General features: G+C 29.8%; 1 protein-coding gene across 3 annotated transcripts in view; it reads right to left on the bottom strand.

The window, feature by feature from the left end:
- The window catches only part of LOC121117579 (tetratricopeptide repeat protein 39C), a 57,247-nt gene extending 33,069 nt beyond the window's left edge, over positions 1 to 24,178 (bottom strand). The window contains exons 1-2 of one of the 3 annotated variants that reach the window (XM_040712030.2): positions 23,741 to 24,178; positions 2,046 to 2,225 (exon numbers count right to left, since the gene is read on the bottom strand). In XM_040712030.2, the coding sequence (XP_040567964.1) occupies positions 2,046 to 2,225; positions 23,741 to 23,899 (339 nt within the window). In that variant the 5' untranslated portion in view covers positions 23,900 to 24,178. Of the gene's footprint in view, positions 1 to 2,045; positions 2,226 to 16,853; positions 17,103 to 23,740 lie in introns of those variants that run through there. The other 2 variants (XM_040712035.2, XM_071888272.1) reach the window with 2 other exon arrangements.

Raw genomic sequence — 24,178 nt, 5'->3', positions numbered from 1 at the left:
TTTCGGTCTCACTATGTAGACCGATTTTTATTCGGTCTCAATTTATGGACCGATTTTTTTCGGTTTCATATATTATGAGAAACCTTTTGTTTTTCTAGATCAGCTGTCATTCATTTTTTTCAAAAAATCTCCAAAAGTACACGATAACTTCTAGAACAAATACTGTATACATAACAGAGACGGCGGGATCAAAATTAATCCGACCTATCTCTGTTTAAACTTCGTATAACGTAGTGGGGGAGGAAATATTGTTAATAATCGACAACTTCGGACAATTACCGATTATTATCAAACTGCCTATATACTATATATCTCTATTTAATAACTAACACGTGTTTTATTATCCATTTTCTCCTAAAGTAATCATTAATAAATTATAAATCAAATCTAAATATATAAAAAATATTATTATTCAATACTATCGTCTTTGGAGTGAATAACAGCCTCGATTTGACCTCAGAAACGGGAGGTGGTTTTGATGCACAGCTATCGAAAATACTCAAACTTTGTTGTTAAACAAGGGCCGCACGCTGTAATTGGTTATTTTATCGACTCACCGATGCATCGATTGATCTATTACTTATGCCTTAATTGAATACATAAATAATTTACAAAGACAGAATAAGGGCTCAAGATTACCAAAGTAAAAAGCCAGATATTGAGTAAAGACATAAATTCAAAGAGATTTAAGGGCATGTGTGATTAAGATATATGTGTTTTGTCAATACAAAAGCAAGTTAGAATTATTTTTCTCAAAATTGAGTGTGGATTACCTTTGAATTCTTTGACGAATTAAAATCAACGCATTATTCTTATTAACCCTTTGGAGGCACCTCTAATTACACTTAAAGCAGCCAAAATTGAAAGAATTAAAAATTAAAGAATGAGAAATTGATGTATTTTATTTCAAAGGCCCTATCGGGGTCTATGTAAGTTAATTAAATCAAATAAAGGTTCTAAACTATGACTATATTCCTTGGATATCTATACTCATAACAGAGATTTCAATGCATACTCTATAATAGACTCAAATATGTCTATGAAAGATAGCGCAGTATCCATATATTAAGTAAAAACATAAACTGGAATTTTCTCTTTTGTTGATTTTTGTTTAAGATTGTATTTATTTTGAAGCACAACATACACACACAATAAAGCACATATTATATTAAACAAATTAATAATATTCAAATTTATCCTGTACAAAGTATGTGGATATGTAACTTAAGTACCAGTTCGAAAGAAAATGAAACCATCGACGTCATATAATATTTAATTTAGTCATTAAACCTTTTCTCAATGATTGTTTATTCTAGAGTTTTGAAAAAATAGATGTCCCTACGACATTCTATTATTTCTTACAGAATATCAATTAAATATGGAATGAAGGTTGCCGCAGACTTTTTCCGATTTTCTTCCTCCTTAACTAGTTATGGTCTATTTTAAGGACTTATATATATATATAGAAGTTTAACATAAAATCTTTTAACACAAATTCACTTGTTTTGACTTTAATTTTCTATGACATAACGTCCAACACTTTAAGTATCTGATAAATATAAGTCCTTAGAAATAATAACTAAAATAAGGCAGAAAATCGAAAATCACCTGTAACAAGAATTGTCTCTAGCTTAAGTTAAAGCTGCGTTAAATCTGAAAAGTTTGAAATTACAGTAATAATTATAATATTATTACTTTCATAATTCTTAAAATGAGGTCAAAGTTATTTCTCAATTGTTAGATGGGTAAAACACAGAAGGCACATAATAGCTAGATATATATTTTGAAGTTCAAATATTTATGGAATATTATGTAAGAGAATGATTACTTGATTAAAAATAAAAAGCATTGAGAAACCCTTCAGGATTTGATTATTTAAAAAGGGAGTTCAAAAGTTTTGTTAGGTTTTCTTTTTCTAACACAATCAAAAAGAAAGAATCCTAATTCACTCTAAACAAAGAGGCCAAACTAAAACATTACAATGTATTAAATTAGCTGTGAATCCCTGTCAATTAAATATATTTAATGAGTAGAACTGTACTTACATGCATGCCAACATTGCTCTCACCATTACCCCAAATCCCTCTCACCATTCTTGACTTCATTCCTGATATGGAAGCCATGGACGGAGACCAACTTAGTTCGGAATTACACCGTTTCTCCATGGAGCGTAGTGTACCTAAGCATCGATTCATTTTTTCATCCTCAAAAGTCATCACGGCATTCTAAAGGTAGAGAAAAAATAGAGAAACACATTTTAATCAATGATTAAGACATTGACATTAACAAAAATGATCTCTTTGCTAAATGTTAAACACGATATCCCAGTAGGAATCATTATCAATTTCATAAGAAGATCTAGGAACTAAAAACCTATTTCCGTTTTTTCGTCGGTTAACTAAGTATAATATAATACAAAACTTGTCAAATTTCATGTGTTATTCATTAATCAATATTTACTTTACACAGATTCTTTGAATTTCAATGAGGATAGCAAAACAAATTAAATATTTAGACTTGAACTACATCCATAACTATGTAGGTTTCCAACATGGTGTATTATGAAATCTATGACGTCAGAGAGAGAAAAAATAACAGACGAAATCTTGCTTGAAATTGTATACAGCATTTATTGTTATCTGATTATTAACCGACTTTGATCAGAAAATATGAAGAAGTCGTAACATTTTTTAGTACCTATCATACATATTTTGATACAAAATTTCATTCTTCAAAGATTAAATTAAATTTTGTTACAGAATATTTAATAAATAAGCATTAAAAAGTTATGTAAAAAAGTTGCGAAACTAAATATGATTAAGTTGATTATTTGGCTAGTTTTGATGAGTAATTAATATCTGAGAGGTGGGAAAATTAACCCCCATATAAATGTATATCATATCCAATATATTTGATTAGTATATATTAAAGATTAAAAGTTTAATGGCCTTATATTTAATTTTGGAACTTTTCAAGTAAGTTTTTTTTTGTTTTGTTTTTGTTTATTTATTAAATATTCTATAAGAAAATTAATAATTAAACTGAAAGTGTCGAATATTAGAATTTTTCCGTCATTGTTAACATAAAAAAGGCTATCATATCCTTCAGCCACAATAGGGTTGGCCTTTTGAGCCCTTTCTTTAAATCACGTTTTTTTAGTATAGTTACGATTCGCCCCTTATTTTGGCGTGAAATGACTATATATAAAAATAAAAATAAAATATTAACTTTAATAATCATCTAATATTATTTTCCACCAAAATATGCCTCTAAATCTTGATTATTTTCTAAAATGGAACTTGAAAGGCCAATTCTATTGCCGTTGATGGTTTTAAGTGTATTTTTATGTTCTACAGCTTAAATAACAATAATTAATTTGGATTTTAGCCGGTAGGTGTTCCAAGACCTGAATTATGTTGCATAGTCTCATAGTGTCTCTCTAGTTTGAATTAAATAGAAGAGAGGAAAGTCGAAGACTATAGACCCATTACAAATATGTAATCATATTTCATTCATCGTGTAATTATGAAGTGGATAATGGTCTTTAACATATTACGTCCAAAGAGTTTTGTAATAGCATTTATTATTTTCCTGGGTGTATTAGAGAAATAATTATGGATTTAGTAGGGCCAGATCCATGTATAAGTGAGATTATCAAAATAGTTTTAGATGTAGTTACTCTAAATCTAAGGAAATGATCTATTTTGCTACGGTGATGAATAAAATTCAGAGAGTCTGTGGGATCTTTTTTTTTTTATAATACTTTTTTTGGAAAAAATTTCAAAAATTTCACAGCTTTTCACAAAAAAATTAATTTTTTGGAATAACCTTTCAAATATTATTTTTTTTTTTTTTTAAATCAAAAATGCATAGCTACTCTCAAAAAATTTCAAAACTTCACAGCTATTGACAAAAAAAATTTAATTTCAAATAATAAATGTTCTTAGAAAAAAATTTCTAAAATCCATAACTTTTCTCAAAAAATTAATTTTTTTTAATTTAAAAAACAACAACAGCTGTTTACAAAAAATTTCAAATATTAATTTTTCTGCAAAAAAAAAAAAAATCCTTAGCTATTCTCACGAAATTAAATTTTTTGGAAAAGTAGTTCACAAAAATAATTTCTTTCCGAAATAATTTTCAAAAAAATAAACTTACTACATAAACTATCGAATAATTCATTTGAAACCAATATACGTGTCCTATATAATTATCTTTTATAGCAGGGATTGTTAAACAGTGGTAAATTTTACTATTTTAAAGAAACAATATTATTAAAAAATCTTATGTAAATAATATATTAACAATTCAAAGGAATAAAATATACAAGAGTCGGTAAACACGTGACTTAAAGAATTGTTGTATTCAGGAATTGTTTAGACTTTTCCTCCTTAATAATTATTAACATTAAAAATACTCTGGTGTTAAGGATTTTTTTAAATGTCCAACATAAAATAACATAATAATTTTTACTTTGTATATCATTGGTGTCACGCTTGAAACATGTGAGAAATGGGAGAAAAAATGAACAATTGTGGCATTGCTGATATGATTACATAATAAAATATCCTTCCTATAAAACTTCTTCAAATCTAGGCAGTGTCTCAGTTAAAAATTCATTCTTCTATACAAGTTAACCATTGACCAACAGATTATAAATCTCCTTTCATACAATTCTTATTACTAATAATGTTGGAAATATGTCATCTCCAAATAGTTTTTTCATATGTTGAAGAAGCTTTTCCCATAGTTACAATTTACAATTAGTGGTCTATGATTTTTGTTGATTCATTTATGGAAGAAGTGTCCACAATGATGGAACAAACAAAGAGTTACATTATTATGACCTAACACGAATACGATACTTTTTGTAGTTTCAACCTCAGCAATGGTTTTTTCCCTCCAATGCTGGTTTCATTTTTCTTCCGTTTTTGAGGAGAGAACATCTAATTAAAAAGTAATCAAGTGTGAGTATCCTAATCAATAACAGCGAGTAAGACAGAGGCTTTGTTTGGGAATATATAAGAGCTGATCCCAGTTAATCGAATGAAACATCATAAAAGCTAAGCCGCTGTCCTCTAATACATTATTCTAATTGTTAGAGTTACCATATTATTTTCGGTTTCTTTTTTTAAGCATACCGGCAGATCATACTTTCTACAACATAATTTTCTTTCTCCACGAAAGAAAATCTTCATTATGTAAGCAGATAAGTAATTCTCAAGCTATAAGGAAAATACCCTTTAGACTCGTGAGATAATAGGAGTTTACATACTATATAAAATTATTGTACGTATATATACATAGGGACAAGGGTGAAACACAAATATTCTTTAATGGCTAATACTTAAGAGAGTATATCTCCAAATAGTTTTTTTATTGTATTAATAGCTAAAACGTGGTAATAAAGAATATATATATATAAATATTCCATATAAAAAAGGTCGAAACAAGATTAATCAAAGAAATAGGGAAACCATGACGTGTAAAAGATTAATAAATGACTTCTGTGTCGTCTTTTTAATGAGTGGCACAACAGCCGCCATAACCTTTATTGTATATCGCAAACTTTCCTCCAAACAGAAACCGAAAAAAAAAAAAATTATGTCTTATTTAGACAAATAAGCCAATCACATCAACTGCTCTTTATCTCTTAAGTATTGCCAGACTGGCATTGTGATATTATTTCTTCACGATCAACAGATTGCTACTTAAACAATCCTCTCAGTATGTTGCCAAACCAAATTTATGATTAATATTTTTTTTTTTTTTTTTGTACATGTTTCTTGTTTTTAATTACAAAGTATAAAGTTTATTTTATATAATATACTATAATAACCTTTGTTTACTAGTATTAACTAAATTAAACCCTGTTCTACCCAATGTCACTAAACTAACCTACTCCTAACTAGCCTTTTCACAAATATCAGTTAGCACATACACAAACTACATCTTCTCTTGTACCTCTTTGTACAACTGGAAGTATTAGTCAACACCAGATAAAATTACTTAACCTCGAAATGAATTAGTATCCTCCGTAATATCTTGAAGTGTACGACCAAATGCTTGAAGAAAATGCATAGGCCCATTGATATTTCAAAATATTACCAAAGTATTAATACTCTTTTTCGAATAATTCTGCAATACCACTATTTAGCTTAACTGAACAGGTTGAATTCTCATCGATGTTAATTGGAATTTGTTCGACCACCTTTCATAAGATTTGCAACAATCCCAGACGAATCAACTAATGAATGCATTCTTCCCTTCACTTAAATTTTTAATAGTAGAGTGTTGTACAAAAATGTGTGTACTTGAAAAAACTGCACAGGAGGAGGAGGAGGAGCAGATTCTAAAGTTTATTTTTGTATATATAAGAAGATTCATAGAAATATTTAATAAGATGGGCAATATACTATATAAACAACGAGGGATCAACAAGAAATTGTATTCCTGTTCTTTTGGAAACGGAGCATAAGGATAGAATACTAGAGAGATGAGTTTTTGTAAGACACGAGGAAAAAGCGGGAGTGAGACATATGGTACGCCTGAATTAATACGTTTACTAATATCAGATGCCTGTTATATGATTTTATTTTATTTTTGGAGGGGAAGAAAATTAATTACTGCTATAAAGAGGAGAACCTTCTACATTTAAAATATAATTTGTGATGGAAAAATATTATATTTGTATATATTAAAATTAATATATATTTACTTTATCATGCGTTTGAAAAACAATTTACACCAAAGATAGGCGAGAATTCTTTTTTAAGGGGGAGATGTTAACACACCCAAGACTTATTTAATAATGCATAAAAAGAAGAAAGAGCACACGCATCAATGATTGTTCCTTTTCTAATTCCTATACTTAATTTTTTATTTACGCACATCCCATCTTTCTTAATATAACTTATTACTTCATTTATTTATTATTATAATTATTAATTATAAAATAGCAATGACATGTCAAGTGAGGCAAGGGAATTGAGAGCTGACGACAAAATACAGAGGATATTTTTGTGTTAGTGAGGTAACGTCGTGAGTAAAGTCAGTTTAAAAAAGTAACGAAACGAAGACCACGTGATTAGTATTTGTACAAAATAGAATACTCAACGACACTTTTTTTATCCGGTAGGAGGGTTATATAGAACTCTATGCCATCTGTGCTTCTTTCATGAGTTCGCCTTTTTAATTAAATTAACTATGTAAATTCAGCAAAGAGAAGAAAAAGTTTCTAACAACATCAGGAAAAATGACAAAAAATGATATAGTGACGTCATTTGTGGTAGCATAAAAAGTGACATATTGCGTGTAAAAAGTTTTTACAAGGAACATAAATCTACTAAGCAAACAAGCGCGTTTTACCACTTTGTTTGAAAGTTTTAATCGTTTCTAACGCATGAAATTAGTTAAACAAATTGTATGTTGTTTATGGAAGAATTAAAAGAATAATAAATATGCAAAAAGCAAAAGACTAAAAAGTGATGTAAATTTAAAAAAAGATTCGAAGGCAATGTGAATAAAAAAAAGTGCTAAAATGCAAAACAAGGAAGAGGAAAAAAAAAATATTTTTGTTAATCAATATCTTGCGTAATATATACATTAGGATGGTTCGTTTTCAACTTTTCTAGAATTTCGATTTTGATGTGGACAGAAAATAACCTATGCAAAATTTCATTGCAATAAAAGGTCATATTTAGGTCACACATGACGGCCAAAGCTTGAAAAAAGGCAAAAGTTCTACAATTTAGACAATAAAAATTAAAACAATGTATAATTCTTTATTTTACAAATATATTCATAGTCATTTTTTTTATCCGTAAAAAAAAAATAACAAAATTATTTTCTAAAGTTGTTCTATGTTTATTTATTTATTTTCAATAAGGAACGATAAAAATATTATCTGTACAAAATTATCTTCTTAATACAATTTGGCATAGATTATTTTCTAATCACATTACAACTTTTCCGCACCAACCGTAATTGAAATTTTTTTTTAAATTAAGAAACAAACCACTCTGACGTACAAGGTGGATCAATTAAATTTATAGTATATGCTATTGTATAGCAAAGTGACTCATTTTATTTATGAGTTACTTAGCAAGATGTCGTAGGTGAACGTTCCTCAATATCTTGGGTTTAAATGTATAATTTGTAGGACATTAATGTACATATCTACGGAAAGTGTATCGCAAGGTATGTGTATAGCACGTTGACAATAAGTACTGGATACACCACTTAACGAAAAAATAAAGAAATATAGGATAAATAAACGAAGTAGGCTTCATTTTCTTTATATTTTATTTACAACTATTTATATATATATATATTACTTGATACATATTTTTAGCAAGAAAGTATTCTTTAAGTCATGTTAAGAGCTCTATTCCTTCTCCCCCCCCACGTTTTTTTTCTCTCTCTCTCTCTCTCGTATGTACACACTAATTAATTTCAGCTCTAATTACAATGAACAGTATTCGCAAACACTCAAAACTACTTCAATTCTTATTATAAAATACATTATTAGTCCATGATATAATACGAGGGACGTACATAAACTCCAACGCAAATGTTGTCAGGAATAAAGAAACTAAGGAAAGAGGAGATAAGACGCTTGTAATTATAAGTAAAAAGTTTAAATGTATTTAAATTATGTTCACTCATTCGCACATCTTTGATAATTGCAACAGTATTTAATTACGATTTTACCCCCGTTATTTCTAATCACGGGATTTCATTATACAATCAAACAATAGCGGGAAAAAATCAACAATTTTTGTTTATACCCCATGTATTTGGCTGTATAAGTGTTGGAGACACAACAACAAAAAGCAACAGCAGAGACCGTTGGTATCTCCATCCGGACTGCCTACAACATCAATAAGTCCATTACATCCCCATACATCCAAGAAGAATCAAAACTTATGCAGCAATGTACTATCCCAATCCCAATATACTAGAATTATATTATTTTTTTGTATTTTTAATACAAAAACTAATTTTAAACATTACACAAATAGAAACAGCAAATTTAAAGCTAATTGGAGCGGTATTTACTTGCAATTGTTGAGATTTATATTTTTATTATTTATTTATGTATGGATTTGCATATCTAAAAATGAATACCTATTCGACTTTCTCTCTCGGGATCCCATTTTAAAGTAATTTCCTGGGGTTTTACAGTAACAAACAAAAATTCCGGGATATCCAGTATTTAATTATTTCATACTTTATATATTTTATCCAATTATATGGATGATTTCTTGAAGGTGTAAAGCCCCGATATAAACAAACTAACGCTTGTTATTCAAGTTCTTTTGTTACGGGTTGGATCGGGTTACAGAATTCCAAAAAGCTTAAGTCATTATTCCTTCTTTAAATACACAAACAAATACTTACATTTCACAGTATTTATTAATTACTAACAAGGTCCGTAATTTAAAAAAAAACTAATCCATTTATTGCATCTTCTTTATGGCATACCTTTGTCAATTTCTTGATATTATTCTGGGATACTAAAATAACGCTCAAGTTTTAGTCGAAATTCCCCGAATAACTAAAACAGTATAAAAATTCCTTTTCAGCAACTCATTTAAACATGTTATATATTTTATTGCTTACATTATTAAAGAACCTGATTTGCATTGAACCCCTCCGGTTAGAACCGGATTTATGGGAGGGACTGCAAGAGTATGTAGAACGCAGGTATATAAAATGTAAACAAAGGAACAGTTTTTTTCTTAGCAAAATAATGTTTACTTTGTTAAATACACAAACTCGAGGTCACGATCATATAATATATAAAAAAAGAGACTGCATTTAGATCATAAAAGATCATTTGTTACTAGTCCAAAGTCAAGTTTGTATAACATATAAATATATGTAGAGTGTAAATAATAACATTGATGACGTAAAAAGAAGCAAAGTAAATGAAGAAAGAAATATTGAAGATAAGGCCTCATGAGACATAATAAAACCTTAGATCGGATTAAGGATTTGATTCGTTCAACACACTATTGTTGGATAGGATTTTGTCATAATAGGATCATACTAAGATTTTTCTCTCGAGATACTTTTTTCCCATGGTTTCTCGAAGTTTTACAACATCGATAAATTCCCGAAATATTTTATATTAAATTATTTCATAATACATGTCTTCTTAATGCAATTCATTATATGAAAAGTTGAATACAAATGTATATTTAGTAGAGATCAAGTCTCTATCCCTACAGAGCACACTATATTAATGTGCAGTAAGAACTTTTGATTTTTTTTTTTTTTAAATTTAAATCCTTGTACATTTTGCAAAAAAAAAAAAAAAAAAGATTTATTTTATTGAAAATTGGTCTCAAACATTTTCGTCTTTTCTGTTTTGAAATCGAGATTTTTGAGTTTTTGGTTAGAAATTGAGCAATATTAATTTATTAAAAGTCCAATAATGATTTAATAAAATGAATGATTTTCTTCCTATAACATCTTTTAAATTAAATTTGTAATTCTTTTTTTTAAAACACGTGTTTGAATACTTCTTCGATGAGAGAGTACGTTTCCAAGAATGGAGGGGTCATCATAAGCAAGGTTATTTAGAAATACAAGATTACACCATAACGAGTGTATGACTAATATTTGACTTCCACCACGATTTAAATATTGACGTCATGGTACATGAGTGATTGCGTGTTTTGTCAAAATCTGCCCGTCTTGCCCAGTAGTTGGTGCAATACATCAGATTAAAAATTCTAGTAAGCCCGATTACATGATAGTCTAACCTTGTACTTCTATTAACCTTGATCATAAGTAAGAAATTTAAAAAAATGTATTTATTGATCCATTGAATTAATAAAAATATCCAAGTTTTTGGGCAAAAAATGTGAAGGTGCTCAAATAGAATATTCCAAAACTAATGTAGCAAATAGGATCCGTATGGCGTAATAGCGATAAAAAGTTATACTATAGTGCAAATGACGTCCAACGAAGCATCTGCAGCAAATCAATCCTTCATTTCAACTTGACCTTCTAAAGTAGGAAACATGACTTAATTAAGAATTTTCAAGAATGTAAGGCCAAGACTAATTTAAAATACTTATATTCTTCCAAAAATATGTGTTAAATTAATAACACAAAATTTCAGATTATTTTAATTAATATTGAAGGTAGGGTTGTGTTGGTCCTTATTTATTCTCTTCAGTCCAGTCTTAGAACGGTACTTTAAACCCGTCACTAGAAGAACCGATGAAAAATAGATGATATAAAGTTAAGTGACATCATCAAGGATTTAACTTCTTAAGTTTTTAGGACTGAACTGAACGAGACTCCCGTTTTCAGTACTACATAAAAACCGATACAACTTTGATTAATACTTTTTCTGCGATATCAATCCAGGGACCAAAATTGAAATCTAAGACCCTTGTCTTTATTTTTAAAAAAAGAAAAAAAATTACTAATAAAAATGTCTATGGTTTTTTTTGGGGGGGGCGATCAAGACCTACTTTAAGGAGATATAGTTTCACTAAAAGACCGGTCCGGTCCAAATTTGGACCCAAATTGGACACTAAATTTGCAATTTAACTACGTCTCTAGACTAAGACTTACTTTGTCAAAAAGAAAAAGTCATTCTATTAATAGTCTATTACTATTATGTATAATACATGCAGACTTTGTGATAGTAAATTACAAAGTCTGTTACATTGTAATTTATATGATCACAAAGAAATTAAATCTGACGATTCATGCTCCTTAATCAATTAGGATAACATGTATAATGTATGTTGTATTCATACTACAAGGAACATAAAACGTGTTTTTGTATAACTTAGCTATAAATATACAAAAAGATATTGAATTGCTTCACAAAACATATCAGATAATGGCACGGAATAAGACATGTATCTATGTATGTACATTGTACATCTGTTTGTCTACATATAAATAAATAATAAATACATTTTCATGTCTAATTTTATTTCTATATAAGAGGTCTGATCAAAAAGAAACTGTTATATTTCCATTTCAAAATTCCATAAATTATATTTTCATTCCATTAATTTTTTTAATATGCTGATACACAGGAGCACAGCGTTAGCAATTTTATTTTGTTTTTGACGAATAAAAATGTAAAGGGTGTTTTAATGTGATTTGTGATTTTTAATATTGAAAAAGGTTAAAAAAACATCCATTTAGAGTTGAAATTCTTTGAGAACTTTTGTAAAAATGTTTGTTTGTCAAAATTTATCATTTGGTAAAAATAAGTTTCTAAAGAGTGTTCCCCTAAATTGATTTATTTTTTCCATTTTTTCAAAGTAGAAGATCGTAAGAGCAAGCCATACGACGTCTAATCTTTTTATATGTCAAAAAACAAAACGAAATGATACCATACAGCTGATATTATCAACATACTTTCTGTACATATCTACCAACATTATAACAGAATAAATCTGAGAAGGGAATTATAATTTAATTCCGAATTAGAAAATAACTAGTTTCTTTTTTATCAGAGTAATACATATTATCTGCTATTCTTGGATCAATTACAACGTACATACTACATACAGTTGTATAAAATATGCCTTGCTGGTATGCTATAGAAACAGAGAAGCTGAAAATGACATGGTAACCCTGATAGTTTGAAATATATTAAGGAGTAGAAGGGATAAATTGCCATGACGTTTCACTAGATAAGCCGCACGTAGCCGTCAGAGGAAGGATATATGCACAAATCCCACTTTGTTCCTAACAAAGGCATTCATTACTCCAATGTATATCCTCAATGCTACTCCGAGTCCAACAAGAACTTACACTTATAACTATTAGTGAGTTGCACTTTAGACTCTCGAGCTCAATATTTCTAATTGAGTCGGAAAAAATCGCTCTTTCTAAATTAAAATGATTAAGGAAATTGTTTTTTGTTGTTTTTTTGAAACGTTATAAAAAATGGAAAATATTTAAAATGAGTGCCCGGTTGAGCAAGATCACTCACAATAGAGGGTTAATGAGCGGTAGCGCTAGTGTGATTTCTTGAGCACAACTAATCTAAGCATTAGTTGTGCTCAAGATACCGATTCTCCCCATGTTTTCCTCTTGTCTTGTTCTCCGGGTTGTATGTCGAGTTGGGCGTCTTAGTCGAATCACAACACTAACAATTTTTGACTACGGAGCAAAAAAAATTGTTAGCAAATTTGCAATATTTTGTGTAAAAAACAATGATTGTATTAAAATGGATTCATCTATCATTCCCTTCTTCGCCGATTATTTTCTTTATCCAGTAAATTTACTGATATTAAGTTTAAGTACTCCTGAAAGTATGCCCATAACAAAAAATGTTTTCAGGACATTACCTCCTCTCTTATAGAGTATGATCAACACTTCCACGACTACCTAAAAAGAATGAGCTTAAAAAGCAAAAATTCCTTTATAGAAAGGAAGAAAGAAAGTTGAAATACGTATGGGTCGTTTGTTTTTTTGTAAAGAAGTTATGAATGGATTTGTCTTTTTTCGTTTCCAAGATAGCCGGTGAGTTAATACAAAAACAATCTTGAACAAAAAATTTAAAAAAGGAGAAATGTCAAATGTATATCATATTATATAGGAACATACAGCCCAATATTTTAAAGACATATTTCACTCAATTATAGACTGAGATGAGTTGGTATGAGCCTTGCTTTGATTTATGAAACTAAATTTTTGCCACGATATGACAAGTCAACTTCTAATTATTTCATTAATATGATGTCATATCCGGTGCCTCCGAAGAATTGATCAGAATAATTTGTTGATAGAAATGGACAATAATATTAATTCTAACTCCTCAAAGATCACAATTGTAATACAGAATTTAAGTTAGGAGAATAAAGTTTTTTTTTGTTTTTTTGATGGGCATCATAAGGTATAGCAAAAGAAATCCATTATTTTTAATGGATTATTTATTTTAATTTTTTGTCCTTTAATGTTTATCTACTTGGTTTCTGACGCCATCTAGCGTAAACCGATCGCACTTATACAACAACACATTATTAAAGCCATCTACTGAAAAAATAATTAATTTCTTTTTACTGCAGCTATAAAGTAAAGAGTCATGAAATCGAAATGTTTCAACTCATCAGGACATTCAACATATTTTTATTCATGGAAGGAAACATATGAAACTAATTAATAAAAACACAATACACAATTAAAACCATCTGTACTCTACCTCCCCTCTTTTCCCCTCTTTAATGATTCAATATTTTATTAATAAACATTAATGACACACATACAAAAATAATAAAAAGTTATTCTACCTAGAATAACGAAAATAACTTGAATTTCATCATTCCATAAAATGCTTGAATTCTTTTAACCTTAATATATATTTTTGAAATAATGAAAAAAAAAATGTATTGAAGAGGAAATATTTATTGTTTCATGCAATTTCCAAATCAATAGCTCTTGTAACAAATATGGCGCTCAATTTTTTGTTTCATAAATATGTTCCTCCATAATTATATAAAGGATTAACAGATTTCACTTGAGTCCCTAGAATGGAGACAAAGAAAGATCTATTCTGACTAATAGTACATAGCACAGCCTGCTTTACCGTGAGCGGGACCTGAGGAAAAAATAATGTGCAGAGCACTTTTCGTTCTTTACTTTTATAATATGTGATTGATTTTTTTTTTTTTTTAAATATTTTTAATAAAATGAAGTGAGGTTTCCTTTCAAATACAATTTCCCTTTTTTTCAACAACATCTTTTTTCTAAGAAAAATACTATTTTGATAGTATTTTATTACAAAAATTATCCTTAGTATAAATATTTACATTTTTTATTAAGTTATATCAAGCGTAGGTCTCTCTGAGGAAAAGGGTCTGAGGCATTTGCTCCCTGCCCCTTATAAAATCAGACCTAGCGTTGAAACTCGGTTTGAGACTGATTTGGACTGATATTTTGTCAAAATTGAGATGTCAATGGACCATGGACAAAAATTTAAGCGTTCTCAAATAGTAGATGTGTTCTCTTGCCATCCTAAAGACCCTTTATATGACGTACCGATGTTTACAATTTGCAAACACACATGAATTCATCAACAATTCATCATTAAAAATGGTTTAAACCAATAATTATATTGACCGATTTAGAACGGACTTTTTTAAAGGCCCAAATAAGCCCCAAAAGGTGGTCCAGTTTAGTATATCCAGAACAAGGCCTTCTACTACTAAATACCTGTTGATCATCATGATACATGATTTTATTCATTGTAATGAAATTTGAATAATAAGACTTCGTTACTTGGTACATATGAACATACAATATGAGCTTAAGTTTGGGCATTTAAACAGTCCAATGAAGTATTCATGAACCATAATACATATTATTTCTCAGAATATATCAATTTAATTACAACCCTATTTTGAAGCATATAAATTCCAGAATGTGAGCTCTACATAGATAACATGGATTTATTAAAAAAATTTATTTCAGTTTGCAGTAATTTTTTTCTAAACTAGGCTGGACTTTAGTCTGAAACTGTCTACTAAAATCTTATTTTCTAAAAATAGGTTTTACATTATTATGTGAGACCAGTCATGGCCGATTTTTTTACTAGAGACTGGTCCAGACCAAATTTGGGCCAAATTAGTTATTTCTTGCAAAAATTATAAGGTTCTCCGACCGGTCAAGGATTTATTTCTAAAACAAATCCCAACACTAGAATTTATCAACCTACAATCAAAGCAATAGACCAAGTGGGGAAACAAAGACTAAGTGACTAATTTTTTTTTTTTTTTTATTTTTTTTAAACAGAATTGGTTAAAAGATATCTTTTCTGTCTCTCAAGGGAGTCCACTTCAATTGAAATTAACTTTATAACTCTAACTAGCATGACACCTCCATGAATTCAACATTTGTAACTGAATTAACCAGTTGAACAAGGGGGAAAAGTTATCACCGCGCCATGAGGGAAAATAACAAAGGGACGTCATTCGAGTTGGTAGAAATTGCAACATCCTTTGAAGAAAAACTGTTTCCTTTTATATGCACTGAATCTACTCAGGCTAACGGGTGCGTTTCGCAACTTGGTGAATAGCTTTGCCTATAATTATCTAGAAGCATTCAGAGATTTGTTTTCATTAACATGAAAGAGATGAAGTATATAATAATGTACTATGTATGTATATATAATGATCATATTCATTGGATTAATGATGAAAGCTTTGTTCATCATAAAATAAAATGTAAGTGAGTGAGCAATAGGTACAATGTACATTTTACATATCAAATGAAAGAGGCTAAAGCAAGAATAATACATGGCATGTATGTGTGTCTATAATCCTTTATAACTAAGTAGATAATATGTAAAGCAAGACTCTAATGATGAAGTCGTTTCTCACTTGGCTCTTTCCTCCTCACCCCCCCCCTCACATCTTTCTATTTAGTAGGCCATTAGGAAGTTGAGTTACTTACTGATTACTAGTTACTCTGACTCCCTCTTTCGTGAATGTATGTACGTGCTACATCTTATTTAGGTTGTCATTCTTAAGGAGCAACAATGCCTGGTATTTATTATAGGAGAACCCTGTCATGAGTTCTTTGATTTTCCTTATTATATAATTACATACATATATTATTATTTTTATACATATAGGGGAGGCAGGAGCGTCCGAAGGGGGCTGTATCTCAATTTGTTTCAAAGTCGTCAATGCATTTTTTACGTTTTGTGGTACCTTGACCTTAACCTCTCAAAATTTAATGGCCTCTTACAGCAACCATAAATAATCTTTAAATCAAGTTTGATCAAAATCAATCTGTAGTTTTAGTGCATTTCTAGCGACTAACAAAGAAACTAAATAACTAAAAAACAGAGGCAAAAATATAACCTTCGTTCAGCTTCCTTGGCGAAGGTAATGAATAGAGATTCCTTGAGAGTGGTGATCTCGATTTCATATCAGCTGTTTCGGAAGGGGGTGGAACTTTTTGATGAACATATATCAAGGCGTTATCTCAAAATAACACAAAAGTTTAAGCATTAAATTCTTATCAACTCTCGATATTTCCGTGTCGTTTCCTCTAATCCGTGTTCTGAACGTTGGTTGGTTGAATTATAATGGTGAAGTTGAAAACCATTCCTAAAAAGTATTGAGTAATAATTCCATGGTTGAGAAAAATTAACTATCAACTGATTTTAAATCATTTTTTCTGTTTCCTTTAGGAGGAAAGGTGTTGCAAAATACAAATAGGGCAACCTGAAAATATTATTAAATACATTATTTGTGGAAACTGCTCACAGCTAGCTTAATAGGAGGTAATTCGAATTGAACCAAACAACGTTTACTCCACCGATAAGACAAAAGAAGCAGAAAAATTGACAGCAGTCAACAAAATACAATATAAATGTTTAAACAAGTGAAGTAACGCCAAGTATAAAATGGTATGAATTCCCTTTGAGAGACGTAGTCCCTAAACCTGACCTACAAATTTCACCCATGAGGAAGAAATAATCATAGTACATTGAAGCAAATACACAAAATGATTTGAAAGAGGGCGTGTTGTCTTCTAAAATTCGATAATAATATTGTATAAGTTTATGACTGCGAAGATAAGAATAAATTGAAAAATATTTTCGAGATAACCTTAATAACAACTATAGTAGGTTTGTCCGGATTCGCCAGTGACATAAAGAAATTAAAATTAATTCTGAACTCTTCTGCTAATTATAAAACAAAAAATAAAGACCGTAAAATTGTAATAATTATTCTATCTGCATGTTGCTATGAAAAATAATATTCAAGTTGAGCTGTCGTTCCCTCAATTTTCATATGATTGTCAATAATCCCTTATCTTTATTCTCTCCTCTTTTTTTATCTTCTCTAAACCTTATAATCTCCTTTTAAAGTGGGCAAATATACATAGCAAAATGCAGCGAGAATAATTCTTAGGACTTTATTTTTATATTTCAGTTATGGTTTGTAGTGGTGTGTCAGTCCTTATTTAGGAATAATGATAGCAGTCCGGTCCAGTTCAGTCCTGCATATCAGTACTAAAACTTATTAAGTTCGGTGGTCATTGATGTCGTCATTCAACTTTACTTCTACTTTTTTAAATCAGTTCTATCAGTACTGACAGTATGAAGGACCCGTCCCAAGGACTGATAGGATCGATCCTAAAAATGGAATGGAACGAATAAATAAGGACTGACATTTGTGTGTCAAAAAGCTAGTTTGCAGAAAAATGCTATTTTAATGCTGCCGTAGCCTTAAAGGCCAAAAAAATGTGAACAAAACAATTTCTTGAGCCTTAAGAACGTACATAAACAATTTCAACAAAATCCATTAATTGATTTGCTCGTGAGATCCACACACAGACATTCCCATTTAATATAACGGGTGGCACATCTAGCGGTTGCATTTTGAACTACCACTTTTTTGACGTCTAACAACTGTAGTAACATTCTGATTGTGTCTAATATCTTGTAAAAGGTCTCCGGTTTACAAAATGTTTACGTTTAAGCTCGAAGAAAATTGGGAAATACTGAAGACTTACTTCCAAAATGGAGTCTTCAAACGAAACTGCAAGAAAATTACGTCTGTCGAAATAAAGCGCCTTCCAGGCAGCTTGTGGATAAATTTGTGAAGCGTGTGCGCAAAACTGGTTCGTTAATGGATAAAACAACGCGTTCCCGTGTTCGTCCAGTGTGCTCAATCGAAAACATTGCTGCTGTTGCCGAAAGAGAAAAAACGAGAAAACGAGCAATGAGCTGCCGTTACGGTCAATGGTGAGCGCTATTGGGCCATGTTGGAAGATTTTTTGTTTCCGCAAATGGAAAAGGAAGACATCGACGACATTTGGTTCCAACGGGATGTCGCTACGTGCCACACAGCCAACGTTACAGTAGATCTTTTGTGCACTGTCGTCCACAATCGCATCATAAGCCGAAACGGCAACGTCAACTGGCCACCTATAGGCTGCGATTTTACTCCGTTGGACTATTTTTTGTGGGGAACCGTCAAGGATAAATGTTGCGCTAACCATCCAGAGACGATTGACGATTTGAAACACGAAATTGGAGTCACCATTGCATCGATTGAAGCTCACAAAATCGAAAATGTATTGAAAAATTGGGTCGACAGAATGGGCTACTGTGAGGCCAGCGACGGCGGCCATATGAATAAAGTGGTTGTTAATTATTAACTGGAATGTTGAGGCTTTTAAATAAATAAAAAATAATTGAAAAATGTCCATCCGTCTTTTTTTTATAGCAATATCAAAAAAAAAAAAAAAACGTTTCGTGGGCCACATTTTATATTGAAGTGCATGCCAAAATAGGTATAACTAATTAATCCATTCATAAAATGTACGATTTAATCCATAAATTCTTTGGTATAAATATAACATATTTACATTGAATTAAAAAGTTTGGAGTTCATTTCTGTTTTGTTTTTTTGTAGACACGGAAACACACTTACGAATCTAATTAATAAGAAACTTGAAACTTGTCTTCATTTGCACACTTCTTATATGTATGTGTCTAATATATTAATTATGATTTCATATACCTAGTAGTATTATGTTATAGATTGTATGTAGGTATATTATGTTGGAAATAGGAAGACAATATCCAATTTATTGTAGATGTTTCTTCGAATATTATAGGGTTCATTAGATTCTTTTTGGTATGTGAGAGTATCAATAATGCAATATTTACTATTTAACCTTCATTTTCTGATGAGGTCCTACTTTTGTTTTGAGCGTTTGTTCATGAATATATTTTTTATGCTTTTCTTCAGAGAAAAATTATAAATAATAGGGTAACTTATTTTTTTTATCTCAGCAATCCTTTATATATAAAAAAACATCAAGCAATCCTAGGGTAAAATCCTACGCATCCCTTTATTATTTGACATATGATCAATAGACTTGATTTAAGATATAATGATTGATATATAACTTTTCATACTTTTAAGGTCCATTTTTGAGCATTGAAATCAAATTCAAATAGTATCTACATGCATATATATTCTTGATGCTAGAGTTGACATTAAATCAAATTATTACTAATGGGTCACGCTGTGTATTTTCAACAGCCAGTTCCAAGAAAGATTGGTTCGTACTTTACTTAGAAGTTAAGATTTTTACTCTTTAAATGTCATTTTTCTTACAAAATAAATGTGTCCCGTTCCAGGCTTTCAATTCTCATACAATGGGATATAAACTCAAGCAAATACAGAATTCCTCATGCTTCTACCCCACAAACCGAATAAGTATCCTTGAATTCGATTTTTGGAAACTAACATAAAACGTAAAGGTTGAGGTTGGGGGGCGGATCTGCCATTTACGTGACAAGTCGTTTTATAATTTGTGAGGGGATAAAAGATTTAATTTAAAAACGTTAGATCACCAAACAAAATTAGAAGGTATTTTCCCTCTTGAAACACGCTCATTTCTGAATTTATATTATGTTTATTTACAATTTCATAAATAAATTTATAAATTTCAATTAAATATATTGGATGAATTTGTAAGGCAAAATAGTTTGTCTTTTTGTCAAATTTTCTATTGTACATAAGCAAATGTTACAGATTTCAAAAGATACGGGACCCGTGTGCTAATAAATGAACCCGCGTATCATATGTATTATGTTTTTATACACTTAGAGGTAGATTTGATTCTAGAATCTGAGGTTTGGGATTGTGGTACAACCTGAGCTCAGGCAGGAATCGTAATAGTATTTTGTGGAAAGAATAAGGTACCCAATAATTTGAACTACTGTTAAAATGGTTATTTGATTTAAAAGATTTTTATGGGCCCTGATTTATCGTTTCAAATCAAATCTATCAATTTCTCATTATTTTATTGTGACGATCAATTTTTGCTAATTCAAATGCAAATTGTTATCCAAAGTGTTAATAAGAATAATTTGTTGATATAAAGTGACGAAAATTTGTCAAAGAAAACAAATGTAATCTAAACTCAATTTAAAAAAAAGTAATTCCAGCTTGCTTTAGTGCTGACAGCCCACATACATACTATGTCAACCGAAACAAAATCTTGAACAAAGATCAAGAAAGTGAAAAATTCCCAACTTATTTATTAAACTTGATAAATAATAACGACACAATATCGACCATAATTCATACAGAAAAATGAATTATAGAAATGGAAGATAATTAACTAGTTAAAGAATACAAATGTAACACAGGCTCATTTTAAGAAAACATCCTCCTACATTGTTTTTGTCTTGACAGGACAAAGATAATATTTTTGAAATGAACAAATACTTTTTTTTAATCTATAGCAAAGATAAATGTGCGGATCCCTTTTCTTTCTTTTATGTAAATTTGAATTTCATTTCCATTTTTTTTTTTTTTTTTCAGAAAATAAATTGGAATTTCTCTTTAACAAAATAATTTTGAGCCATATTTTCTAGGGCAAGTGCGTCTAAAACAAGAATTGATCATATTATGATTGAATTTAATGTATAAAAAGTGGTATAGGGAGTAGAGAGTACGTAAACAACTACTTGAAGATTGAATACTTATTCTTTAAAAAAAAAAGATATGTAGATAATCAGTACTGAAACATTATTCCATGAAAAGATCAGTTTAAATAATTAAGTTCTGCATCCAATAATTGTTTATATATATGTCAAAAGGGCATACAAATTAGAAATGAATGAATTGCCTTTAACATGAATCACAACAAAGCATCATTCTATACAATATTATGCGTAGGTATTCACGAATGATGCACATACATATAGTAGTGATGAATTGTAAAAGTATTAACACTCATATAATTCCAAGCCTTCTAACTACAATGAATTTAGAAGAAATTAGATCCCTAATCATTACTCTTTCATTCCTTAAACAACCTACACTTTTGCAAAAATATAATAAAATGGTTTGTGCATTTATAAACAAGTTTAAACAGCATGAACATATTTGTTAATTTAGTAACATATATTCATATAAAAAGTCTATTTTGGTTGTTGTTAAATTGAATTTATGTACAATTAATTTTCATATATCCTTCTATCAATATAATTTTAAACGTAATATGATATGATGATTGATTTCGAGGGATTTATCCAATATATCTATCTCTTAGTCCATAGTTAAAGGAGGGACACAGATAGGACTTTTAACAGGGATAGGGGGTATTCAAGGGTGCTTGTCACAAAATATGGTAGATGTCATGTTGAAGTTTCAGAACATCGTTCAGAATCGGTTCTACATTTAGAGTAAACTTTCAGCACAAAACTTTAAAATCCATTCCAATGTCAGCGGAATCTCTTCCATTACAAATATATTTTGTAAGCAACAATGACAAGAACGCCAAAAACCGATAAATATTACGCATACTATTAGTTAATAATGCAAAATATATCAGTAAAGCAGCTTAATATTCTATATGATAGCTTTTGTCTATATCTAGAACCAAAATGTGATTATGAGTGAATTTTATCGAAGTCTGAAATCGTAACTGGATTCAGGAATCACATTCGATTACAATCTAATATGATGGGGAAAGAAATAGTGTATTGTAATTCCCAATGGTTACGGAATCGTCTTAGTTATAACAAGGATTTATTTATTTTATATTTGGAACTAAAGGTCATTCAAAAGTTATGGATAAATAAATCCATAAATGACTCTATACGCAATTGATTAAATCAATCATGATGTAGGTACCTCCATTTCGAAATCCAAAAAATTGTGAATCTTTTTTGGATATGAATCCGATCCAAATATTATGTAGATATGTATTTTGTAAGCATACTTATCCTAACGATACTTTTAAGGCTTCTGACAGTCGGAATAATCAAATAAAACATAGTGCTTACATACTTGAATGCAATAGTAATAATAATAAATTTGTACATGTTTGAATGAGATTTAAAGTATAGGGTATGAATCATTTGAAATGCAGCATGTCGTCGAGGAGTATGGCTGCTATTCAACTCAATAAAATATACTCTGTTTTCTAAAATAATAAAATGCATTTGAGAGGCACAATTGATTTCAATTGCAATTGAAGGACGTGTCCCTGTTCCTTTTTTGAAGGCAAAAAAACTCAAAATTCAAACTCATACAATAAGAGGAGCACTACAATTTTTCTTAGGTACTAAGAAAAGCAAAAACTACAAGGAATGCAAAGTATTTTATAGGTTTAAATACGTTTGCAAAAATAAATTTAAAAAAAAAAAAGAGTATAAGTTGGGCTAGGGAGACTATGATGAAGTTTCGACTCCGACTCCTGTTCGTCGATTTATAATAAATTAACAATTAAATCATTAGAAGCCTAATTAAATTCCATTGAATTTCGAATCTGTTTTTTGTTTTGTTTTTAATATTCAATTATGAATCTTATTTTTACTATTTAAAGAAAAAATCTTCTTGTCTAATCATATTGAAGAGTTGGAGATTTCACTTTTCATCGAGACTGACTCCCACTCCTACTACTCAAAAATGTCCAATCTCCAAATTCTAAGACATATGTTAAATTATGTCCTTTCCTATAAAGAATCATTTGATATTAAAACTATCATGCTTATAAGATTATTTTTCTAGCAAATTTACCGAGAAAAGTTCATAATTTATATTTTATTTTTCTATAAAATTAAGTAATCCGCTGATTCATAATGTAATACACAGTGGTACTGATTCATATGTACGCATATACAATGCACTTCTCAAACAAGAAGAGCAAGGCCAATAAAAGAAAATCCTTATATTTGCTTTGCCTTAAAAACTAAAGAAATACACACCATGAAGGTTAAGTAACAGTATCCAGCCTGAAGTTGTATGCTTTTAGAATCACTTTTTAACAGTTTCTGAGCATCTTCCACTCTATTATTCAGGGCAAATTTGATTCCTTTTGTAGCAGTTAGCCAATCATCCTCCTTCTTCACTTTATCGTTTTCCATGATTAAATTGAATTTCTTATTTGTTTTAGTTTGTTGAAAAGAAAAAAATCACTACGTTGTGAGGACATAGAAGAAGTGCTCCGTTCGCCTCTCAACTCTTTAATAATACGTCTTAGACTGATTGCTCCTCTTTCTACAACTATTTAACAGAAAAAATAATATGAAATTGTTCTACGTTTTTTTATCTTAAGGGTACGGGTGCGACGTAGAGGACTAAAAGGAGAGAAAAAAAAGGAAGGAAAAAGGAAGGATACACTACGACAATGTTAGTTTTACAAT

Source organism: Lepeophtheirus salmonis, chromosome 1 (assembly GCF_016086655.4).
Source record: "Lepeophtheirus salmonis chromosome 1, UVic_Lsal_1.4, whole genome shotgun sequence".
Classification (NCBI taxonomy): Eukaryota; Metazoa; Arthropoda; class Copepoda; order Siphonostomatoida; family Caligidae; genus Lepeophtheirus; species Lepeophtheirus salmonis.
The sequence above is the reverse complement of the archived record's forward strand: the minus strand, read 5'-3'. Positions and strand labels throughout refer to the sequence as shown.